The sequence below is a fragment of the Pelophylax lessonae genome (genome assembly GCF_965119305.1).
Source record: "Pelophylax lessonae genome assembly, chromosome: 5".
Taxonomy (NCBI): Eukaryota; Metazoa; Chordata; class Amphibia; order Anura; family Ranidae; genus Pelophylax; species Pelophylax lessonae.
Window position 1 is genome coordinate 563,228,909 of NC_138772.1, and position 22,991 is coordinate 563,251,899.

The 22,991-nt window shown below is 54.4% G+C and overlaps 1 protein-coding gene across 1 annotated transcript in view; it reads left to right on the top strand.

Annotated features, from left to right (window-relative positions):
- The window catches only part of LOC309556048 (ATP-binding cassette sub-family F member 2), a 36,611-nt gene extending 19,059 nt beyond the window's left edge, over positions 1-17,552 (top strand). The window contains exons 8-14 of the mRNA XM_082258340.1: positions 3,772-3,867; positions 4,936-5,055; positions 13,744-13,833; positions 13,924-14,034; positions 14,204-14,395; positions 14,949-15,152; positions 17,145-17,552. Coding sequence (XP_082114466.1) covers positions 3,772-3,867; positions 4,936-5,055; positions 13,744-13,833; positions 13,924-14,034; positions 14,204-14,395; positions 14,949-15,152; positions 17,145-17,270 — 939 coding nt within the window. The 3' untranslated portion in view covers positions 17,271-17,552. The remainder of the gene's footprint in view (positions 1-3,771; positions 3,868-4,935; positions 5,056-13,743; positions 13,834-13,923; positions 14,035-14,203; positions 14,396-14,948; positions 15,153-17,144) is intronic.
- The last annotated feature ends 5,439 nt before the right edge of the window (positions 17,553-22,991 follow it).

Genomic DNA, 22,991 nt, shown 5'->3' on the forward strand with positions numbered 1-22,991 from the left:
CCCAGAGGACTCAGAAGCTCATGCCTTCTCTAACTTACGTTGCATGGGCTCCCTGATTTTGCAAAGCCTGCGAAAGGACCTGAGGATTACAAGGGTTAAGTTGCAGAGCTCATCCTGACTTCGCAGAGGGAGCAGTGGATGAAACATCTTGAGGAGGCCTTGAAAAAAATTTTGTGTACCGCCTTTTCAGATACTGGGAGGTCAACATTCTCCGGACGTGTTTCTGAGGCATCATTCAGCCAAAGGAGGAGCGGTGGAGAAGGCAGCCGGCTGACTGATGCCTTTAAACAGTTCTTTTGTCCTCAGCAGCACCCAGGGCTGTTAGGTTTAAGCAACCATCGGCAGTGTCTCCATCAGATGGTGCATGATTATCTAGGCGCAATAGCAGACTTGGAGACCTTTCCAGCTGCGCATCCACTGGCTTACTGGGTCTTGAGGATGGACCACTGGTCAGAACTTGTTCAATATGCAATGGAGCTACTGGCCTGTCCTGCTTCCAGCGTGTTTTCTGAACGGATGTTCAGTGCTGCTGGAGGTTTTGTGACGGATAAAAGAGTGCATCTGTCCACAGACTCTGTTGACCAGCTGACTTTCATCAAAATGAACCAGTCCTGGATCAACAAGACCTATCAGACCCCTGATGCTGATGTAACTGATTGAATTTTCTAGGTGTCTGCCATCCCTTGAAGACTGCATATGTTGCCTATCCTATTCCTCTACCTTGATTCTGCTAGCTTTCAACAATGTTTTTGGTTTAGGTCACTACCAACCCCCAAGGCCTAATTTTTCTGCACTTGTATGACAGGTGCATACAATTGAAATGTCGTATGTCATTTTTAACAGCAGGCCCTGTCCCTGTGCCCTGATAACTGTGAGGGGTTACAGTGTTCAGGCAACACCAAAGGCCCAATTTTTGGCACTTGTATAGCCCATGCAATTTCAAATTTGCATGAAATTCTTACCAGCAGGCCCCGTTCCTGCACCCAGCAAATATACAGTATATTCCGTGGGTTATACAGTATATTCCGTGGGTTATACAGTATATACGTTACATTCTGTGTTATACATTATATACGGTATATTCCGTGGGTTATACAGTATATTCCGTGGGTTATACATTATATACAGTATATTCCGTGGGTTATACATTATATACAGTATATTCGGTGTGTAGCCCTGCCCCCTGGGGAGTGACTAAGTGTAATGCGATAGCGACCACAAATCAATGCTTGACAGTATTAAAGAGTAACTCCAACTATTAATAACTTCAGCAGCCCTAATATACTGGCACTAAGCTATCAGAGTGCACTCTGTATCCTATAGGGGGCCCCCTTTACACTAGATTGCAAGAGTCTCCTGGATGAGCGAGGCCTTGCTAGTCTTCGCCAGCAAGGGTGTCCGCAGCCAATCCAAAGAAAGTATTTGTAATCCACAGTAAAGGTGATTAAATAACTGTAATCCACCCGAAAATAACCAGTAATTGTAATCCAACAGGAAAAGGAGAAGATGGATTTCTGTATTCCACCGTTTTATTGTCAATCTAACACTGGAAAGGAGGGGCAAGGCCTTATAACCCGCCACGCACTATCTGAAGCTACAGTGTCCTGTGGCGACCGTTAGGGCTAATATGGCCTTCCGCTAGGACTGCTCGGCAGACCCGCCCTGATTCAGCCTAGAAGTACACAGCAGATACTTCAAATTGGATTTCTCTCACCCAATGTGACAAACTGTCTGTCTTCCACAGTCCTCTCCAATCGTGTCCCGCTCTCCTCAGTGACACTCGCAGCCTCTCAGGGCATCTCTCCCGCAGACCACGAGATCCTCCCGCACACCGCTCACTCTGACTCTGGTGTCTGTCCACTATGCCTCTGGCCTATCCTTCTGCGCTCCACAGCAGCTCTATCCCTCCTCACAGCGCGCTGTCCTCGAGGCAAGAGAGCGAAACTTGGTCCCGCCCCCTTTATAAAGACATTCCCAACGGGCTCTGAGTCCCACTGCTCCCTGAGTCCAATCACACAGGCCATCCATGGTCCTTGCTCCTCCCAGAACTACATCTCCCATAATTCAACAAGTCAGTACTTTGTAGAAACTTTAACAGAACAGTCTGAACAACACTAGCCTTGCGACCAGGCTACATCCTCCCCCCCCACTTGCACATTAATGGAATCTTAAAAACAAGAGCTGCTACATAGTAAGCGTCTTAATCATCTAAGGTAGCATTTATAGCAAATGAAAACTGGTTAATGAAAGCAGTGTCTAGTATCTTATTGTACAGGGCATCTGACAAACCTGGGTCACTCTCGCAAAAAGCCAAGAAAAGATCATTGGCCAACCTGATAGTATCAGTGGGTGGAATAGAATTTTGTTCGTTAGTTTTCAACAAGGGAAGCGATGGTTGACACCGGTCGTTGTGCTGTCGTAATCTGTTCCTCAGAACCCAATATACTATGTCTCCCAATATACTATGTCAGTCTCTTAGGAGGATGTACCTCCCGTTGCAGTCTAGAGGATATTCCACTGTTCACTCTCAGAGATATTCTCTGTCACTTGTAAGTCATGGTTTATAGGTGATCCTTGAATGTCTTCAGGAAGGCTCACTTCATCCAAAGAGGTGGGCATCTCCAAACTTTGACTCCCGATCAGATCTTCTGTCGATTCAATGGAGGAAGAATTTAGATTTCCACCAACAGGTTCTCCTTCTCCCAAAGAAGGGGAATCCACACAGGCATCTTCAATAAGCAACTGACTGTCAGGAATCAATACCAGTCAGTACTTTGTAGAAACAGAACAGTCTGAACAACACTGGCCTTGCGACCAGGCTACATGTGTGTTATACATTATATACCGTATATTCAGTGTGTTGTACATTATATACTGTATATTCCGTGTTATACATTATATAAATTTATATTCTGTTATACGTTATATACAGTATATTCTGTGTGTTATACATTATATACTGTATATTCTGTGTTATACGTTATATACAGTATATTGTGTGACTTCACTATACAGAGTTCCAGTTTGCAGCTCATCCAGTCTAGCCTAGTCCTTGTATGTCAGTTATAATACCGGGTGCCTGGCTCCACACTGGAGGAAGCTGTATACTGACAGAGGCACCCATGCTGGCTGGTTCTGTCAGATGTTTGCTGTGTGAATACTGGGGGGGTTATGGAGATGTTTGCTGTGTATCGGGGGGCAGGTATGGAGATTCTGTGGGAGTATGGGGGGGAGGAGGTATGGAGATTCTGTGGGAGTATGGGGGGGGGGTGGAGGTATGGAGATGCTGTGGGAGTATGGGGGGTGGAGGTATGGAGATTCTGTGGGAGTATGGGGGGGAGGAGGTATGGAGATGCTGTGGGAGTATGGGGGGGGGTGGAGGTATGGAGATGCTGTGGGAGTATGGGGGGTGGAGGTATGGAGATGCTGTGGGAGTATGGGGGGTGGAGGTATGGAGATGCTGTGGGAGTATGGGGGGTGGAGGTATGGAGATGCTGTGGGAGTATGGGGGGGTGGAGGTATGGAGATGCTGTGGGAGTATGGGGGGGTGGAGGTATGGAGATGCTGTGGGAGTATGGGGGGGTGGAGGTATGGAGATGCTGTGGGAGTATGGGGGGTGGAGGTATGGAGATGCTGTGGGAGTATGGGGGGTGGAGGTATGGAGATGCTGTGGGAGTATGGGGGGGGTGAAGGTATGGAGATGCTTTGGGGGGGTGTTTATAGACTTGTGTGCTCTGTGAGTCTGACCAAAGATTCTCCCACCCACAATAGGGGAACTATGATCAGTATGTGAAGACTCGGCTGGAGTTGGAGGAGAATCAGATGAAGAGATTTAACTGGGAGCAGGATCAGATCTCGCACATGAAGGTAAGGGGGTGTGTCTATGGGGGGAGGGGGGAGCAGGATCAGATCGCACACATAAAGGTACGGGGGAGCAGGATCAGATCGCACACATGAAGGTAAGGGGGCGTGTCTATGCAATGGGGGGCAGCAGGATCAGATCGCACACATGACGGTAAGGGGGCGTGTCCATGGGATAGGGGAAGGGGGGAACAGGATCAGATTGCACACATGAAGGTAAGGGGGCATGTCTATGGGGAGGGGGAGCAGGATCAGATCGCACACATGAAGGTAAGGGGGGTGTGTCCATGGGATTGGGGGAGCAGGATCAGATTGCACACATGAAAGTAAGGGGGCGTGTCTATGGAATGGGGGGGGGGAGCAGGATCAGATCGCACACATGAAGGTAAGCGGGCGTGTCCATGGGATTGGGGGAGCAGGATCAGATTGCACACATGAAAGTAAGGGGGCGTGTCTATGGAATGGGGGGGGAGCAGGATCAGATCGCACACATGAAGGTAAGCGGGCGTGTCTATGGGATGGGGGAGCAGGATCAGATTGCACACATGAAAGTAAGGGGGCGTGTCTATGGAATGGGGGGGGGGAGCAGGATCAGATCGCACACATGAAGGTAAGCGGGCGTGTCCATGGGATTGGGGGAGCAGGATCAGATTGCACACATGAAAGTAAGGGGGCGTGTCTATGGAATGGGGGGGGAGCAGGATCAGATCGCACACATGAAGGTAAGCGGGCGTGTCTATGGGATGGGGGAGCAGGATCAGATTGCACACATGAAAGTAAGGGGGCGTGTCTATGGAATGGGGGGGGGGGAGCAGGATCAGATCGCACACATGAAGGTAAGCGGGCGTGTCCATGGGATTGGGGGAGCAGGATCAGATTGCACACATGAAAGTAAGGGGGCGTGTCTATGGAATGGGGGGGGAGCAGGATCAGATCGCACACATGAAGGTAAGCGGGCGTGTCTATGGGATGGGGGAGCAGGATCAGATCGCACACATGAAGGTAAGGGGGCGTGTCCATGGGATGGGGGAGGGGCTTGTTTTGCTGGGTTCTCACCTTCGATTCTCTCCCCAGAATTACATCGCTCGGTTCGGTCACGGTAGTGCAAAGTTGGCTCGCCAGGCTCAGAGCAAAGAGAAGACCCTCCAGAAGATGATGTCATCAGGGCTGACGGAGCGTGTGGTCAATGATAAGGTAGGGGATGGGGATTGAGTGGTCAATAAGGTGGGGGAGAGGGGGCGGGCGATCAATGGTAAGGTGGGGGAGAGGGGGCGGGCGATCAATGATAAGGTGGGGGAGAGGGGGGCGGGTGGTTAATAAGGTGGGGGGAGTGGGTGGTCAGTGTTAAGGGGGGGGAGTGGTCAGTGATAAGGTGGCGGAGGGGAAGCGGGTAGTCAATAAGGGGGAGGGGGTGGTCAGTGTTAAGGTGGGGGAGGGGGGAGTAGGTGGTCAGTGATAAAGTGCAGGAGGGGATGATATATATATATAAAGTGGGTGTGGTATATACTCCGTGCGACTTCTACCATCCAAGTGACAGAACTCCAACATCTCATAGAGAATATAATCACTGATTGGAGGAGAAGGTGGGGGATGTCTACCAATGAGCACACAGTGATTGGAGGAGAAGGTGGGGGATGTCTACCAATGAGCACACAGTGGTTGGAGGAGAAGGGGGGGGGGGGATGTCCACCAATGAGCACACAGTGGTTGGAGGAGAAGGGGGGGAATGTCCACCAATGAGCACACAGTGGTTGGAGGAGAAGGCGGGGAATGTCCACCAATGAGCACACAGTGGTTGGAGGAGAAGGGGGGGGGGGATGTCCACCAATGAGCACACAGTGGTTGGAGGAGAAGGCGGGGAATGTCCACCAATGAGCACACAGTGGTTGGAGGAGAAGGCGGGGAATGTCCACCAATGAGCACACAGTGGTTGGAGGAGAAGGCAGGGAATGTCCACCAATGAGCACACAGTGATTGGAGGAGAAGGGGGGGGAATGTCCACCAATGAGCACACAGTCTTTGGAGGAGAAGGCGGGGAATGTCCACCAATGAGCACACAGTGGTTGGAGGAGAAGGCAGGGAATGTCCACCAATGAGCGCACAGTGATTGGAGGAGAAGGGGGGGAATGTCCACCAATGAGCACTCAGTGGTTGGAAGAGAAGGCGGGGAATGTCCACCAATGAGCACACAGTGGTTGGAGGAGAAGGCGGGGAATGTCCACCAATGAGCACACAGTGGTTGGAGGAGAAGGGGGGGGGGGGGATGTCCACCAATGAGCACACAGTGCTTGGAGAAGGCGGAGGATGTCCACCAATGAGCACACAGTGGTTGGAGGAGAAGGGGGGGAATGTTCACCAATGAGCACACAGTCCACCAATGAGCACACAGTGATTGGAGGAGAAGGCAGGGAATGTGCACCAATGAGCACACAGTGTTTGGAGGAGAAGAGGGGGATGTCCACCAATGAGCACACAGTGGTTGGAGGAGAAGAGGGGGATGTCCACCAATGAGCACACAGTGTTTGGAGGAGAAGGGGGGGGGATGTCCACCAATGAGCACACAGTGTTTGGAGGAGAAGGCAGGGAATGTCCACCAATGAGCACACAGTGATTGGAGGAGAAGGGGGGGAATGTCCACCAATGAGCACACAGAGGTAGGAGGAGAAGGCGAGGAATGTCCACCAATGAGCACTCAGTGGTTGGAAGAGAAGGCGGGGAATGTCCACCAATGAGCACACAGTGGTTGGAGGAGAAGGCGGGGAATGTCCACCAATGAGCACACAGTGGTTGGAGGAGAAGGCGGAGGATGTCCATTAATGAGCACACAGTGGTTGGAGGAGAAGGCGGGGAATGTCCACCAATGAGCACACAGTGTTTGGAGGAGAAGGCAGGGAATGTCCACCAATGAGCACACAGTGTTTGGAGGAGAAGGGGGGGAATGTCCACCAATGAGCACGCAGTCCACCAATGAGCACACAGTGTTTGGAGGAGAAGGCAGGGAATGTCCACCAATGAGCACACAGTGGTTGGAGGAGAAGGCAGGGAATGTCCACCAATGAGCACACAGTGGTTGGAGGAGAAGGCAGGGAATGTCCACCAATGAGCACACAGTGGTTGGAGGAGAAGGCAGGGAATGTCCACCAATGAGCACACAGTGTTTGGAGGAGAAGGGGGGGAATGTACACCAATGAGCACGCAGTCCACCAATGAGCACACAGTGTTTGGAGGAGAAGGCAGGGAATGTCCACCAATGAGCACACAGTGGTTGGAGGAGAAGGCGGAGGATGTCCATTAATGAGCACACAGTGATTGGAAGAGAAGGCGGGGAATGTCACAAGGGGGTATCTCCTCCAATCAGTGATTCTGTCCTCTATGTTGCGGTTCTATCTGTCACTTGGATGAAGTCGCACAGATAAAACAAAAACTATGTCTTCATTTCGGACAACAAAATGGGATTTTCTCTTTTGTTCATTGATGAACACAGCTCCTGATCTTCTTAACCATTGAGTTATACTGCACCCGACAGGAATAGGACATTAGACAGGAAAGAAGTCTGGCTACGCCCATGGGCGGTCCCAGGGGCTATACTCCCACTCTGCTAGAGGCACTCAGTTGATTTCTGCCTAGTCAGGAGTAAGGACCTCGTTCCTTGCTGGGATCTCTGGTCCTGGCAGTTTTTTCTTTTTTGCTGGAACTTTTTTTTTTTTCCTGGTTTTTCCTGTGAGATCTCCAATCACCTGCAGACTGGGCGATGGGCTGAATAATCGAGATCCAGTGGTCACCCCAGTCTGGCCAGCGAGCGCGCACAGACCTCAGCTCCATGCTAGGTCAGCCACGACATAGCCCCACCGGACGAGGGCTGGCCTGCGAGTTAAATGTCTCGTGAGGTCACATACGATCGGGTCTCGGCCTGAGTCGCAGTGTTCCTCTTGTCCGACAGCCCCCCAATTCGATGGAGAGGGGTTCTGTCTGGAGCGGCACCCGTCTGGTTCCTGGTATGGTAACTGCCCCCCCCCCCTCCCCCTGGAGGGTTTTGGGGTGGACCTGGGTCCCTCCTTGGGACAGTCGGACCCCCAGGTTCCCCTCCTTCCTGCAAGCACCCCCCCCTTTCCAGTATCCCCCATTCTACCCCCCCCCCCCCCTCCACATATGCTGGGGCTGTTTGGGTGATCTGGCCCACCTCCTGGGGTGGGAGCAGGGCACTAGCCAAATGATCAACTGTGCGGGGAGGGGGTTTGTACCTTGTGGGAGGGCTCCTGCCATGGCCCACCGCCCTGTCTGGATCTGTCCGAGAGGCCTGGGTCCCTGTAAGCCTTAATGGTGCCACCATTTTGTTGTAGCCTGTGTGTTTCTATCCACGGTGGCCATGTTTGTGTAGTCCGGCGGCCATTTTGCTGTTGAAAATGGCGGGGGGCACGACAGTGGTGCCCTGTGGGCGGTGATTTTGGCGGTGGGCGCCTCTCCTCTTCCCCTAGTGCTGACTCCTGTATCCTTTCACTTCCTGATCGCAGTACATGTAGTGCGGATTATTCTGGTGGCTGCAGGTGCCGGTTTCTGCTGGGTGGTGAGTCTGGTTTGGTCCTCTCCCTCTCTGCTGAGGATCGCTTGTGCCTGGCGACCGGGTTTTGCTGCCAGCGTGGTGGGGGTTGTGCCTTTGCAGTGCTTTACACTTTTTGTGGGTTCCCCCGGGTGACTCATGGAGTCTTTGGAGCACATCTCCCCACCTGATCCCCCTCTCTGAGGCTGCGGGGCCCTCCGGGTCCCAACCATCAATCCATGCACTGACGACGGTCCTGGAGTTCTTTGTGTCCCGGGTGGAGGTGGCTTTAGGGTGATGGGCTGGCAAAAAGCTCTAAAGAGTGGGAGCATCCCTGTGGGGTCCCTAAGCGCTTTACTAGGTGTTACCACTATGAGGAGTCCCTTCTTAAGAAGTGAACTGTTCCATCTATGTCCACATTAAACAAGGTAACTATATTTCTGTTTGCTGAGTCCCCGGCCTTTAAGGATCCGGCTGGCAGGAAGGCGGAGGCTGTGGCCCGCAATATGTACACCCTGGCTGGTTCGGCACTGAGGCCAATATTCACCATTGCCCTGGTGTCGCAAACTCTGACCGAGTGGTCAAACCTCTTACGCCATGATCTGGAGGGAGAACAGCTTCCCCCTGCCTTTGCCGAGCTGGCGGATGCAGCTCCCCTAGTGGCTCGGCTCTGTTTGGGCAGTGGTCCTTCGGTGTGTCTTTTGGCTCAAGTGCTGGTCTGTGGGCCAGACTTCTAAAAAAGCATTGTGACGGGAGTCACTTTGGTTGGGGGGTCTGTGGAACCCAGCTTACCTTAGAGAGGTTGGGAAATCCCTCTCTCAGCTCCCTAGGCCCCTCTTATGTGTAAGTCACCCTGTGTCTATTATGGGCACAGGGTGGCCAAGAAAATGATGGACTTAATGGACACTGAGAATATGGTTTGGATTACTCAAATGGGAGAGTAATATTTTATCATTAATATTTCTCATGAAATATGAAGATTTAATCCCACTTTACACTGTGAGACCTATAGACTGTTACCATGAAGTCTGTGACTCCTAAATAATGTGTATTCCATGTACTTCAATGTAGGAGACAGACAGACTGGTACTGGGGTATCTTGCTATTGTCTGTATAATAAGGTGTTCTGTGTTTATACTTGGGATAATGTGTAATTTTGTATTTTGTTTTTGCCTTGTTGCCGGCAGTCTGGTCCTCCAGTCTGGTTTAGGTGCGCTGAGTTAATTAGCATGTGAATGATAACCTTGTCTAGATGGGATTAGCTATGAGTCAGCTGTACCTCGTTTATCTAACCATTGTGAGATGTTTTGGGTAAATATTCGGCTCATTGTTCATGTAGTGACTGACATACTTAAGTGTATAAAAGTCTGTTTCTTGTTCAATAAAGGAGTTGATGTTTTCAGACACATAAAAGCTAAGTTGTCAGGCTAGTTTTGTATGTAGGGTAGCTGGAATATCTATATATGTTCAAGACTGTAGGAAGCCGTATACTGACGGAAGTCGACAAACAGTGTGGGTCGGCGGTTCCGTTACAGGCATTGACTGGTCTTCCTTTTCAAGGAGATTGCCTGTTTGGAGCTACCCTGGATGACATCATTAAAGGTCTCACGGGGGGGGGGGAGAGTACTTTTCTTCCGCAGGCTACTAAGGGCAAGGAACCTGGTCGTAGTTGTGGGCCTTCCTCCTCGGCTCATAAGTTTTTTTTTTTTTTTTCTCCCTTAGGGTTGACTAACAAGGGCTAGAAGCCTTTTAGGGCCTCCTAGAAGATGGGAACGAACCTGGTCTGGCAAGCAGAGAGCGGGCTTCTCCAGACCCCCGGACAAGGCTCCTTCAGCTTGAAGGTGCACCCTCACCGTATCGGGGGTGGTGGGACGTCTTCGCTGGTTTCCGGACCCATGGACTTTCCTGGTGCAAGACAAGTGGGTCCACAAAGTCATTCGGTCCGGCAAATTTTGCTCTTGTCCCCTGGCAAGGTTGTTTCCTTCCATTTTGGGCCTGTCACCGGACCGCTTACAGGGCCTGTTTGGGGCGGTACAAGACCTGTTCAAGGGGTGATTGTCCCGGTTCAGACTTCTGAACATTTTCAGGGTTTTTACTCAAACCTGTTCAGTTCCCAGGAAGGAAGGCAAGGTGCATCCAATCCTGGACCTCAAGGTGCTAAACTACTTTGTGCGGGTGCAGAAGTTCCGAATGGAGTCCATTCGAACGGTGGTGGCATCCCTGCGTCTGGGATTTCCTCGCCTCTATCGACATCAAGAATGCCTAACTTCACATTCCAATATGTGCCGGTCACCAGCGTTTTCTCTGCTTTGCTGTGGAAGAGGAGCATTATCAGTTTGTGGCGTTACCTTTTGATCTCGCCTCTGCTCCTCGGGTCTTCACAAAGTATTAGCCCCGGTGCTAGCTTTGTTAGGCCAACGGGGAATCCCGATACTTGGCTAAATGGTCGATCTTCTGCTCGCGGAGTCTCCTGCACTGGTGGAAAACCTGGAGATCACAATGTGAACTCTGCTGCTGGAGTTTGGCTGGATTCTGGATTTTCAGAAGTCTGCTCTGGTTCCCTTCACGAAGCTGGACTATCTGGGCCTGACTCTGGACTCGGCATTAGACAGAGTGCTCCTTCCTCTAGAAATTGCAGGCTGCAGTTTGTCTCCTGCTGTCCATCAGATGGTCATCCCACCTGACTTGCATGCGAATGCTGGGCCTAATGGTGTCTACCTTCAAGGCAATTCCGTTTGCACAGTTCCATACGAGGTCCCTGCAAAGGGAGATTCTGACCAAATGGGACAAGACTCCGCAGTTTCTGGACAATCGGATCCGGCAGAGTCGGGGAGCGAAGGAGTCCTTGATATGGTGGCTTCGTTCTCCGGCGCTTCGGCTGGGCAGATCCTTCCTCCGCTTGTATTGGACAGTGGTCACCGCGGATGCCAGCCTGTCCAGCTGGGGAGGCGTCCTCGGCAAGCATTCTGCTCAGGGGATGTGGAAGTTGGAAGAGATTAAACTACCGATCAATGTCTTGGAACTCCGAGCGATCAGAAAGTGTCTGGACCAATGGACGGATCGTCTGCAGGGTTGTCCAAAGCGCATAAGGGGGCAGAAGTGTCCTGGCGGCTATGAAGGTACCTGGCTTTATAAGGTGGGCAGGACGGGTCATTCCAGCCCTCTGCCGTACCCATTCCTGGGGTGGAAAATTGGATTACCTCAGTCGGCAGGCGTTGGACCCTTCATCCAGAAGTGTTTCATCAGCTGTGTCCGGTGGGTCACCCATGAGGGGGATCTGTTAGCATCTTGGCTCAACAGAAAGGTGCAGAGGTTTGTGGCTCGGTCAAGGTATCTGGTGGACACCACAGACACGCTGGTGGCCCCATGGGGGTCAGTATTGTCTGATTTTTGCCTTCCCTTTTCTCAAACTTCGGCCAAGACTTCGCAGGATCGAGGCAGAAGGGATTCCAGTCATCTTAGTGGCTCCGGACAGGCTTCGCCAGGCTTTGTACACTGATCTGGTGTGGGTGGTCGCCGACGTTCCTTGGAAGCTTCCTTGCAGGGAGGATCTGCTATCCCAAGGACCAATCTTTTCATCCTGCTTTAGTCGCTGGCTTTGATGGCTTGACTGTTGAAAGCCAGATGCTGAAGGATAGGGGTTTATCTGAGTCTGTGATTCCTACCCTGTTGAAAGCTAGGAAATCGGATTCATCCTTCTTTGTGGCTCAGATCTTGAACTTCCTTCAACGGGGGGTTAAACAGAAATTGGCCTTGAGTGCCATCATGGTGCTTTCGGTGATCCAGAAGCCTCCCTTTGAGTATCTTCGGGAGATTCCCCTGCATACGCTGTCCCAGAAGGTGGCCTTTTTGGTGACTATCACCTCTGCGTGCAGGGTGTCTGAACTGGTGGCGTTATCCTGCCATTCATCTTACCTGCTGATTCACAGGGATAAGGTGGTTCTTCGCCCCTGTCCGTCGTTCCTTCCAAAGGTTGTCTCTGATTTCCATTTGAATGAAGACATTGTGTTGTCTTCCCTGTGCCCCAGGCCTAAACACTGGAAGGAAATTGCCTTGCATGCCTTGGATGTGGTCTGGGCGATTAGGTTGTACCTGGCAGCTACGGAGTCTTTCAGAAGTCAGACTCTCAATTTGTGCTCACGGATGGGGCTCGTAAAGGGTTGACCATTTCCAGATGGATCAGACAGATGGTAATTCAGGTCTATTCCATCAGGGGTCAGGTTCCCCCCTTTCCTGTCAAGGCGCACTCTACTAGGGCGCTAAGTGCCTTCTGTCATCAGGCGTCAGTGACGCAGGTTTGCAAGGTGGCCACCTGGTCGTTGTTGAACACTTTCACAAAGTTCTATAAAGTGGATGTATTGGCATCTGTGGATGCTTCTTTTGGCCGAAAGGTTTTGCAGGCTGCTGTTTTGAGGGCCTTGTCCTCTTTGTTCTTTTCAGGTGAGCTCCAGTTGTTTTGGTTGGCTATAGTTTAGCCTTGGGAATTTTTCACTGTTCCCACGCCTCATGTTTTGACACTGCTTTGGGACGTCCCAATGGTTAAGAATATCAGAAGCTGTGTCTATCAATGCATGAAAGAGAAAATTGGATTTTTGACTTCTCGTAAAATCCATTTCTCTGATGTTCATTGATGGACACAGCACCCCCCCTCGGTGGAGTTATAATTCTCCTGACACTGCTTGTAACAAAACTGAGTACCTATAGCGCAGAGAGGGAGTATACCCCCTGGCACTGCCCATGGGCGTAGCCAGACTTCATTTCTGCCTAGTGTCCTGCTCCTGTAGGGGGCAGTATAACCCGGTGGTTTATAAATACCAGGAGCTGTGTCCATCAGAACATCGGAGAAATGAATTTTACGGTAAGTCAAAAATGCCATTCGGTTACCCGCTGTGCTGTGTGGTGGCCTGGTGATGGTTGAACTCTACACTGATCTCCATACACACATATGGCATGGAGAGGGGGGTTAGCTTGTTGCAGATATTGGGGGGGGGAGGGGGTGTTGCTGGTTGCATAATATTAGGGAGGGGTCGTTGCTGGTTGCAAGATATTGGGTGGGAGGGGATGTTGCTGGTTGCTTGATATTGGAGGGGATTGCTGGTTGCAGATATTGGGGGGAGGGGGGGGGGTATTGCCGTTGCATGATATTGGGAGGGGGGGGTGTTTGTTGGTTGCATGATATTGGGGGGTAGGGTGGTGTGGCTGGTTGGAGATATTGAGGGGGTTTTTGCTGGTTGCATGATATTGGGAGGGGGGATGTTGCTTTTTGCAGGTATTGGGGTAGGGGGGGTTGCTGGTTGCATATTGGGGTGTTCTGTGGAATGATCTCTGGGTATTGGATGTTTCAGACTCTGTCCTTCTACTTCCCGTCCTGTGGAAAGATTCCTCCTCCGGTCATTATGGTGCAGAATGTCAGCTTCCGGTATTCTCAGGACGGGGTAAGCGACACGGGACCCTCATCTTCCCCCCCCCCCCCCCCTCCCTCTTTCTCCCCACCCTCCATAAAACTGATGATTGTCTCTCCTCAGCCTCTCATCTACAAGAACATTGAGTTTGGAATAGATTTGGATACCCGGGTGGCCCTCGTAGGACCGAATGGAGCTGGGAAATCCACTCTGCTCAAACTGCTGACAGGAGAGGTGAGCGTGTCCTCTGACCCCGAAACCCCTTCTATCCTAACAGCGGGGGGACGCGGGCGCCCCTGGCCCGCTGCACGCTCTGGGGGGTTGGCGCCCCTGTGGTCTGAGTTCACTCTAAGAACTTGTGACATAATTTTTTTTGTTCTCCCCCGCTGTCCTCTCTCTCCAGTTGCTGCCCTCCGATGGAATGATCCGGAAACATTCTCATGTGAAGATTGGGCGGTATCACCAGCACCTCACTGAACAGCTAGAGCTTGACCTTTCACCTCTGGAGTACATGATGAAGTGTTACCCCGATATAAAGGAGAAGGAGGAGATGAGGAAGATCATCGGGAGATACGGACTGACCGGGAAGCAGCAGGTGAGCCTAGTGACCCCCCCTTCCCCATGACTTATACCTGTCCGTCTAGGTAAGCCTCTGCCCTTCCTCCCATGCGACTTATACCCGCCTCTAGGTGAATCTGGTGGCCCCTACCCTGTAGAAGATAGCCCCTCCACCATGTGACTCATACCCGCTTCTAGGTGATTCTGGTGGCCCTTCCTCCATGTGACTCCCATACCTGCCCTCTCTAGGTGAGTCTGGTGGCCCCTCCCCTCTAGAAGATAACCCCTCCCCCCCAATGTGACTCCCATACTCGCCTCTTTATGTGAGACTGGTGGCCCCTCCCCTGTAGAAGATATCCTCTCCCCCATGTGACTCATACCCGCCTCTTGGTGAATCTGGTGGCCCCTCACCCGTGTGACTCCCATACTCGCCTCTCTAGGTGAATCTTATGGTCCCTCCCCTGTAGAAGATAACCCTTCCCCCCCCCCATGTGACTCCCATACTCTCCTCTCTAGGTGAGTCTGGTGGCCCCTCCCCTGTAGAAGATAACCTTTCCCCCCCAATGTGACTCTCATACCTGCATCTCTAGGTGAGTCCGATCCGGAACCTCTCGGATGGACAGAAGTGCCGCGTATGCTTCGCTTGGCTGGCTTGGCAGAACCCGCACATGCTCTTCTTGGACGAGCCGACCAATCACTTGGATATTGAGACCATCGACGCGCTGGCAGACGCCATCAATGACTTTGAGGGAGGAATGATGCTCGTCAGCCACGACTTCCGACTCATTCAGCAGGTAAGAGGAGCCTGACCAGCATTGTCCCCTCTTCTATCCCTCTGTGTTCTGGTTGGGTGTGAGGAGCCTGACCAGCATGCATTGTCCCCTCTTCTATCCCTCGGTGTTCTGGTTGGGTGCGGGTGGGAGGAGCCTGACCAGCATTGTCCCCTCTTCTATACCTCGGTGTCTGGTTGGGTACGGGTGGGAGGAGCCTGACCAGCATTGTCCCCTCTTCTTTCCCTCAGTGTTCTGGTTGGGTATGGGTGGGAGGAGCCTGACCAGCATTGTCCCCTCTTCTATCCCTCTGTGTCTGGTTGGGTACGGGTGGGAGGAGCCTGACCAGCATTGTCCCCTCTTCTTTCCCTCAGTGTTCTGGTTGGGTATGGGTGGGAGGAGCCTGACCAGCATTGTCCCCTCTTCTATCCCTCTGTGTCTGGTTGGGTACGGGTGGGAGGAGCCTGACCAGCATTGTCCCCTCTTCTTTCCCTCAGTGTTCCGGTTGGGTATGGGTGGGAGGAGCCTGACCAGCATTGTCCCCTCTTCTATCCCTCGGTGTTCTGGTTGGGTGTGGGTGGGAGGAGCCTGACCAGCATGCATTGTCCCCTCTTCTATCCCTCGGTGTTCTGGTTCGGAGGAGCCTGACCAGCATGCATTGTCCCCTCTTCTATCCCTCGGTGTTCTGGTTGGGTGCGGGTGGGAGGAGCCTGACCAGCATTGTCCCCTCTTCTATACCTCGGTGTCTGGTTGGGTACGGGTGGGAGGAGCCTGACCAGCATTGTCCCCTCTATCCCTCAGTGTTCTGGTTGGGTATGGGTGGGAGGAGCCTGACCAGCATTGTCCCCTCTTCTTCTATCCCTCGGTGTTCTGGTTGGGTGCGGGTGGGAGGAGCCTGACCAGCATTGTCCCCTCTTCTATCCCTCTGTGTTCTGGTTGGGTATGGGTGGGAGGAGCCTGACCAGCATTGTCCCCTCTTCTATCCCTCGGTGTTCTGGTTGGGTGCGGGTGGGAGGAGCCTGACCAGCATTGTCCCCTCTTCTATCCCTCGGTGTTCTGGTTGGGTGTGGGTGGGAGGAGCCTGACCAGCATTGTCCCCTCTTCTATCCCTCGGTGTTCTGGTTGGGTGTGGGTGGGAGGAGCCTGACCAGCATTGTCCCCTCTTCTATCCCTCGGTGTTCTGGTTGGGTGTGGGTGGGAGGAGCCTGACCAGCATGCATTGTCCCCTCTTCTATCCCTCGGTGTTCTGGTTGGGTGTGGGTGGGAGGAGCCTGACCAGCATGCATTGTCCCCTCTTCTATCCCTCGGTGTTCTGGTTGGGTGTGGGTGGGAGGAGCCTGACCAGCATGCATTGTCCCCTCTTCTATCCCTCGGTGTTCTGGTTGGGAGTGGGTGGGAGGAGCCTGACCAGCATGCATTGTCCCCTCTTCTATCCCTCGGTGTTCTGGTTGGGAGGAGCCTGACCAGCATGCATTATCCCCTCTTCTATCCCTCGGTGTTCTGGTTGGGTACGGGTGGGAGGAACCTGACCAGCATGCATTGTCCCCTCTTCTATCCCTCACTGTTCTGGGTGGGAGGAGCCTGACCAGCATTGTCCCCTCTTCTATCCCTCTGTGTTCTGGTTGGGTGTGGGTGGGAGGAGCCTGACCAGCATGCATTGTCCCCTCTTCTATCCCTCGGTGTTCTGGTTGGGTGCGGGTGGGAGGAGCCTGACCAGCATGCATTGTCCCCTCTTCTATCCCTCGGTGTTCTGGTTGGGTATGGGTGGGAGGAGCCTGACCAGCATTGTCCCCTCTTCTATCCCTCTGTGTTCTGGTTGGGTGTGGGTGGGAGGAGCCTGACCAGCATTGTCCCCTCTTCTATCCCTCTGTGTTCTGGTTGGGTATGGGTGGGAGGAGCCTGACCAGCATTGTCCCCTCTTCTATCCCTCTGTGTTCTGGTTGGGTACGGGTGGGAGGAGCCTGACCAGTATGCATTGTGTCCCCTCTTGTAACCCTGGGTTGTGATTGGCCGCAGGTTGCTCAGGAGATCTGGGTGTGTGAGAAGCAATCGGTTACGAAGTGGAAAGGAGACATCTTGTCCTACAAGCAGCACCTGAAGTCCAGACTGAACGAGGACGAGCCACCGAGGAAGGGCAACTGAACGAGTGCAGAAAGTTTCCGGCAAGTCTCCCATTGCTCTGGATGGCCACCCCTCGGTGTCACCGGAGAAGGACATTAGTGACGGGGCCCACAGGGCTTCTCAGGAAAGGACTTGGCTAGTGTACAGCTTCCGGCTGTGGTGGGCCCAGGGGGTCCCCTCCGCGCTCCCCTCATCTGATCCCCATTTCCAGCCTGCGATTCTTTTTTGTTTTGTTTCTTTTTTTTTTGTTTTTTTAAGCAAATTATTTATCTGTAACTGAAAAGATACAATAAAGAGAGAAACTCCGTTCTGTAACTTCTCATTGGCTGTGGGACTGTCTGGGGGAGGGGCAGCACTTCTCCAATAGATGAGGGAGGGGTCTGTATTCTACCGCTGGCCTATAAATATTCATTTCTTTTGTCTCCATTTCTGCTGAGATTCGGGGGGCCAGTCTAGAAACGCCCCCAAAGCCTTGATGGTATTAGCTCCGCCCTTAGGGATTCATGCACAACATCTCTGCCTGCAAACCTCCCCCCCCCGCAGACACTGAGGCCTTTCTTCCCCCCCCACCCCCCCCCCCCCCCCCGCAGACGCTGAGGCCTTCCTCCTCCTCCCCGCAGACACTGAGGCCTTCCTCCTCCTCCTCCCCGCAGACACTGAGGCCTTCCTCCTCCTCCTCCCTGCAGACACTGAGGCCTTCCTCCTCCTCCTCCCCGCAGACACTGAGTCCTTCCTCCTCCTCCCCGCAGACACTGAGTCCTTCCTCCTCCTCCCCGCAGACACTGAGTCCTTCCTCCTCCTCCCCGCAGACACTGAGGCCTTCCTCCTCCTCCCCGCAGACACTGAGGCCTTCCTCCTCCTCCCCGCAGACACTGAGGCCTTCCTCCTCCTCCCCCCGCAGACACTGAGGCCTTCCTCCTCCTCCCCCCGCAGACACAGAGGCCTTCCTCCTCCTCCTCCCCGCAGACACTGAGGCCTTCCTCCTCCTCCTCCCCGCAGACACTGAGGCCTTCCTCCTCCTCCTCCCCGCAGACACTGAGTCCTTCCTCCTCCTCCCCGCAGACACTGAGTCCTTCCTCCTCCTCCCCGCAGACACTGAGGCCTTCCTCCTCCTCCCCCCGCAGACACAGAGGCCTTCCTCCTCCTCCTCCCCGCAGACACTGAGGCCTTCCTCCTCCTCCTCCCCGCAGACACTGAGGCCTTCCTCCTCCTCCTCCCTGCAGACACTGAGTCCTTCCTCCTCCTCCCCGCAGACACTGAGGCCTTCCTCCTCCTCCCCGCAGACACTGAGGCCTTCCTCCTCCTCCCCGCAGACACTGAGGCCTTCCTCCTCCTCCCCCCGCAGACACTGAGGCCTTCCTCCTCCTCCTCCCCGCAGACACTGAGGCCTTCCTCCTCCTCCTCCCCGCAGACACTGAGTCCTTCCTCCTCCTCCCCGCAGACACTGAGGCCTTCCTCCTCCTCCCCGCAGACACTGAGGCCTTCCTCCTCCTCCCCGCAGACACTGAGGCCTTCCTCCTCCTCCCCCCGCAGACACTGAGGCCTTCCTCCTCCTCCCCCCGCAGACACTGAGGCCTTCCTCCTCCTCCCTGCAGACACTGAGGCCTTCCTCCTCCTCCTCCCCGCAGACACTGAGGCCTTCCTCCTCCTCCTCCCTGCAGACACTGAGGCCTTCCTCCTCCTCCTCCCTGCAGACACTGAGTCCTTCCTCCTCCTCCCCGCAGACACTGAGGCCTTCCTCCTCCTCCCCGCAGACACTGAGGCCTTCCTCCTCCTCCCCCCGCAGACACTGAGGCCTTCCTCCTCCTCCCCCCGCAGACACTGAGGCCTTCCTCCTCCTCCTCCCCGCAGACACTGAGGCCTTCCTCCTCCTCCTCCCCGCAGACACTGAGTCCTTCCTCCTCCTCCCCGCAGACACTGAGGCCTTCCTCCTCCTCCCCGCAGACACTGAGGCCTTCCTCCTCCTCCCCGCAGACACTGAGGCCTTCCTCCTCCTCCCCCCGCAGACACTGAGGCCTTCCTCCTCCTCCCCCCGCAGACACTGAGGCCTTCCTCCTCCTCCCTGCAGACACTGAGGCCTTCCTCCTCCTCCTCCCCGCAGACACTGAGGCCTTCCTCCTCCTCCTCCCTGCAGACACTGAGGCCTTCCTCCTCCTCCCCGCAGACACTGAGGCCTTCCTCCTCCTCCTCCCTGCAGACACTGAGGCCTTCCTCCTCCTCCTCCCCGCAGACACTGAGGCCTTCCTCCTCCTCCTCCCCGCAGACACTGAGGCCTTCCTCCTCCTCCTCCCTGCAGACACTGAGGCCTTCCTCCTCCTCCTCCCTGCAGACACTGAGGCCTTCCTCCTCCTCCTCCCTGCAGACACTGAGGCCTTCCTCCTCCTCCTCCCCGCAGACACTGAGGCCTTCCTCCCCCCGCAGACACTGAGGCCTTCCTCCTCCTCCCCCCGCAGACACTGAGGCCTTCCTCCTCCTCCCCCCGCAGACACTGAGGCCTTCCTCCTCCTCCCCCCGCAGACACTGAGGCCTTCCTCCTCCTCCTCCCCGCAGACACTGAGGCCTTCCTCCTCCTCCTCCCCGCAGACACAGGCCTTCCTCCTCCTCCTCCCCGCAGACACTGAGGCCTTCCTCCTCCTCCTCCCTGCAGACACTGAGGCCTTCCTCCTCCTCCTCCCTGCAGACACTGAGGCCTTCCTCCTCCTCCTCCCTGCAGACACTGAGGCCTTCCTCCTCCTCCTCCCTGCAGACACTGAGGCCTTCCTCCTCCTCCTCCCTGCAGACACTGAGGCCTTCCTCCTCCTCCTCCCTGCAGACACTGAGGCCTTCCTCCTCCCTGCAGACACTGAGGCCTTCCTCCTCCTCCTCCCCGCAGACACTGAGGCCTTCCTCCTCCTCCCCCCGCAGACACTGAGGCCTTCCTCCTCCCCGCAGACACTGAGGCCTTCCTCCTCCCCGCAGACACTGAGGCCTTCCTCCTCCTCCTCCCCGCAGACACTGAGGCCTTCCTCCTCCTCCTCCCTGCAGACACTGAGGCCTTCCTCCTCCTCCTCCCTGCAGACACTGAGGCCTTCCTCCTCCTCCTCCCTGCAGACACTGAGGCCTTCCTCCTCCTCCTCCCTGCAGACACTGAGGCCTTCCTCCTCCTCCTCCCTGCAGACACTGAGGCCTTCCTCCTCCTCCTCCCTGCAGACACTGAGGCCTTCCTCCTCCTCCTCCCTGCAGACACTGAGGCCTTCCTCCTCCTCCTCCCTGCAGACACTGAGGCCTTCCTCTTCCTCCTCCCTGCAGACACTGAGGCCTTCCTCCTCCTCCTCCCCGCAGACACTGAGGCCTTCCTCCTCCTTCTCCCCGCAGACACTGAGGCCTTCCTCCCCCCCCCCCCCCCAGACACTGAGGCCTTCCTCCCCCCCCCCCCCCCAGACACTGAGGCCTTCCTCCCCCCCCCCCCCCAGACACTGAGGCCTTCCTCCCCCCCCCCCCCCAGACACTGAGGCCTTCCTCCTCCTCCTCCTCCCCGCAGACACTGAGGCCTTCCTCCTCCTCCTCCTCCCCGCAGACACTGAGGCCTTCCTCCTCCTCCTCCTCCCCGCAGACACTGAGGCCTTCCTCCTCCTCCTCCTCCCCGCAGACACTGAGGCCTTCCTCCTCCTCCTCCTCCTCCCCGCAGACACTGAGACACTGAGGCCTTCCTCCTCCCCGCAGACACTGAGGCCTTCCTCCTCCTCCTCCTCCCTGCAGACACTGAGGCCTTCCTCCTCCTCCTCCCTGCAGACACTGAGGCCTTCCTCCTCCTTCTCCCCGCAGACACTGAGGCCTTCCTCCCCCCCCCCCCCAGACACTGAGGCCTTCCTCCTCCTCCTCCTCCTCCCCGCAGACACTGAGGCCTTCCTCCTCCTCCTCCCTGCAGACACTGAGGCCTTCCTCCTCCTCCTCCTCCGTGCAGACACTGAGGCCTTCCTCCTCCCCGCAGACACTGAGGCCTTCCTCCTCCTCCTCCTCCCTGCAGACACTGAGGCCTTCCTCCTCCTCCTCCCTGCAGACACTGAGGCCTTCCTCCTCCTTCTCCCCGCAGACACTGAGGCCTTCCTCCCCCCCCCCCCCCCCAGACACTGAGGCCTTACTCCCCCCCCCCCCCCAGACACTGAGGCCCTCTCCCCCCCCCCCTTCCCACAGACACTGAGGCCTTCCTTCCTCCTCCTCCTCCCCCCCCCCCAGACACTGAGGCCTTCCTCCTCCTCCTCCTCCCCCCCCCCAGACACTGAGGCCTTCCAAACCCCCCCCCCCAGACACTGAGGCCTTCTTTGTCCTATTTATGGGTGATAATATGAAGGTGTTTCTGATGTAGAAGGAAGGTAAGTTCTGAGACAATCATCCAAGGCAATGTCCTTAGACTCTCCTCCCAGAATTCCAGCGGCTGTAGATCTTCCAGTCTGTGGTGTCAGAAGCCATTCTTGGAGATTTGTCCTCCGGAGGGTCTGCAGCAAAGTTGGAGTTTGTTGGTGTCGGCATTCTTTGAGTTTTTCCTCCTGGAGATATTTGGAATCCATTTGGTATGAAATGAGGCAGATTCTGAGGAGACAGACGGAGCTCATGGAGGATCTTCATCCGATCTCCAGGCAGCAAACTCTCTTCACCTATTTACCATTCTGAGGGTTATTCCCCCATCAAATAGAATCGACCTGAATGGTGATATTCATTCTTCAGAGATTGTCTACCTTCGTCAGTTATAGGAGAGAAAGTGACCAAAGTGCTGCTTCCTGGGGGTGCTCAGCCTGGACCCCATTCCTCAACAACGGCACATTTCCTCCTTCATGACCTTTTTAATGGCGTCAGTTTACTCATGGCCTTGTATTACGGCAATTAAGGAAATGTGACCTATGAGAGAGATGCTCTTCCTGGCCCTTTCTGTCATTTCAGGTTGTTCAGTGTAGCCGGTCCTGGTAGATGGGGACATCTGTATGTGAGAAGAGGGAGTATTGTGAGTGACACAGGACATTCCTGGGATATTTATAACCCAGAGCACAGCACACCGAGGAGCTGACCGAGCTGGAAGCCGGACACTGAGCTGTGATCAACACAACCAGAGACCATAGAGAGGGGACAGTCACCGGGGTGAAAGTAGGAAGTCACCGGGGGGAAATTCATGGAGCTTTGGAGGTGCCAATTGTGTTGAGTGGCCAGGAATTTGTAACAGAAGATAGGTGTGACTAGTGACCTGGCTAATGTCCCTGGTGTGACATCAGATGGACTGGCATGACTAGTGACCTGGATAGTGTCTGTGGTGTGACATCAGATAGACAAGTGTGACTAGTGACCTGGATAGTGTCCGTGGTGTGACATTAGATAGACAAGTGTGACTAGTGGCCTGAATATAGTCCATGGTGTGACATCAGATAGACAAGTGTGACTAGTGGCCTGGATAGTGTCTGTGGTGTGACATCCGATAGACAAGTGTGACTAGTGGCCTGAATATAGTCCATGGTGTGACATTAGATAGACAAGTGTGACTAGTGGCCTGGATAGGGTCCATGGTGTGACATCAGATAGACAAGTGTGACTAGTGACCTGGATAGTGTCCGTGGTGTGACATTAGATAGACAAGTGTGACTAGTGGCCTGAATATAGTCCATGGTGTGACATTAGATAGACAAGTGTGACTAGTGGCCTGGATAGGGTCCATGGTGTGACATCAGATAGACAAGTGTGACTAGTGGCCTGGATATAGTCCATGGTGTGACATTA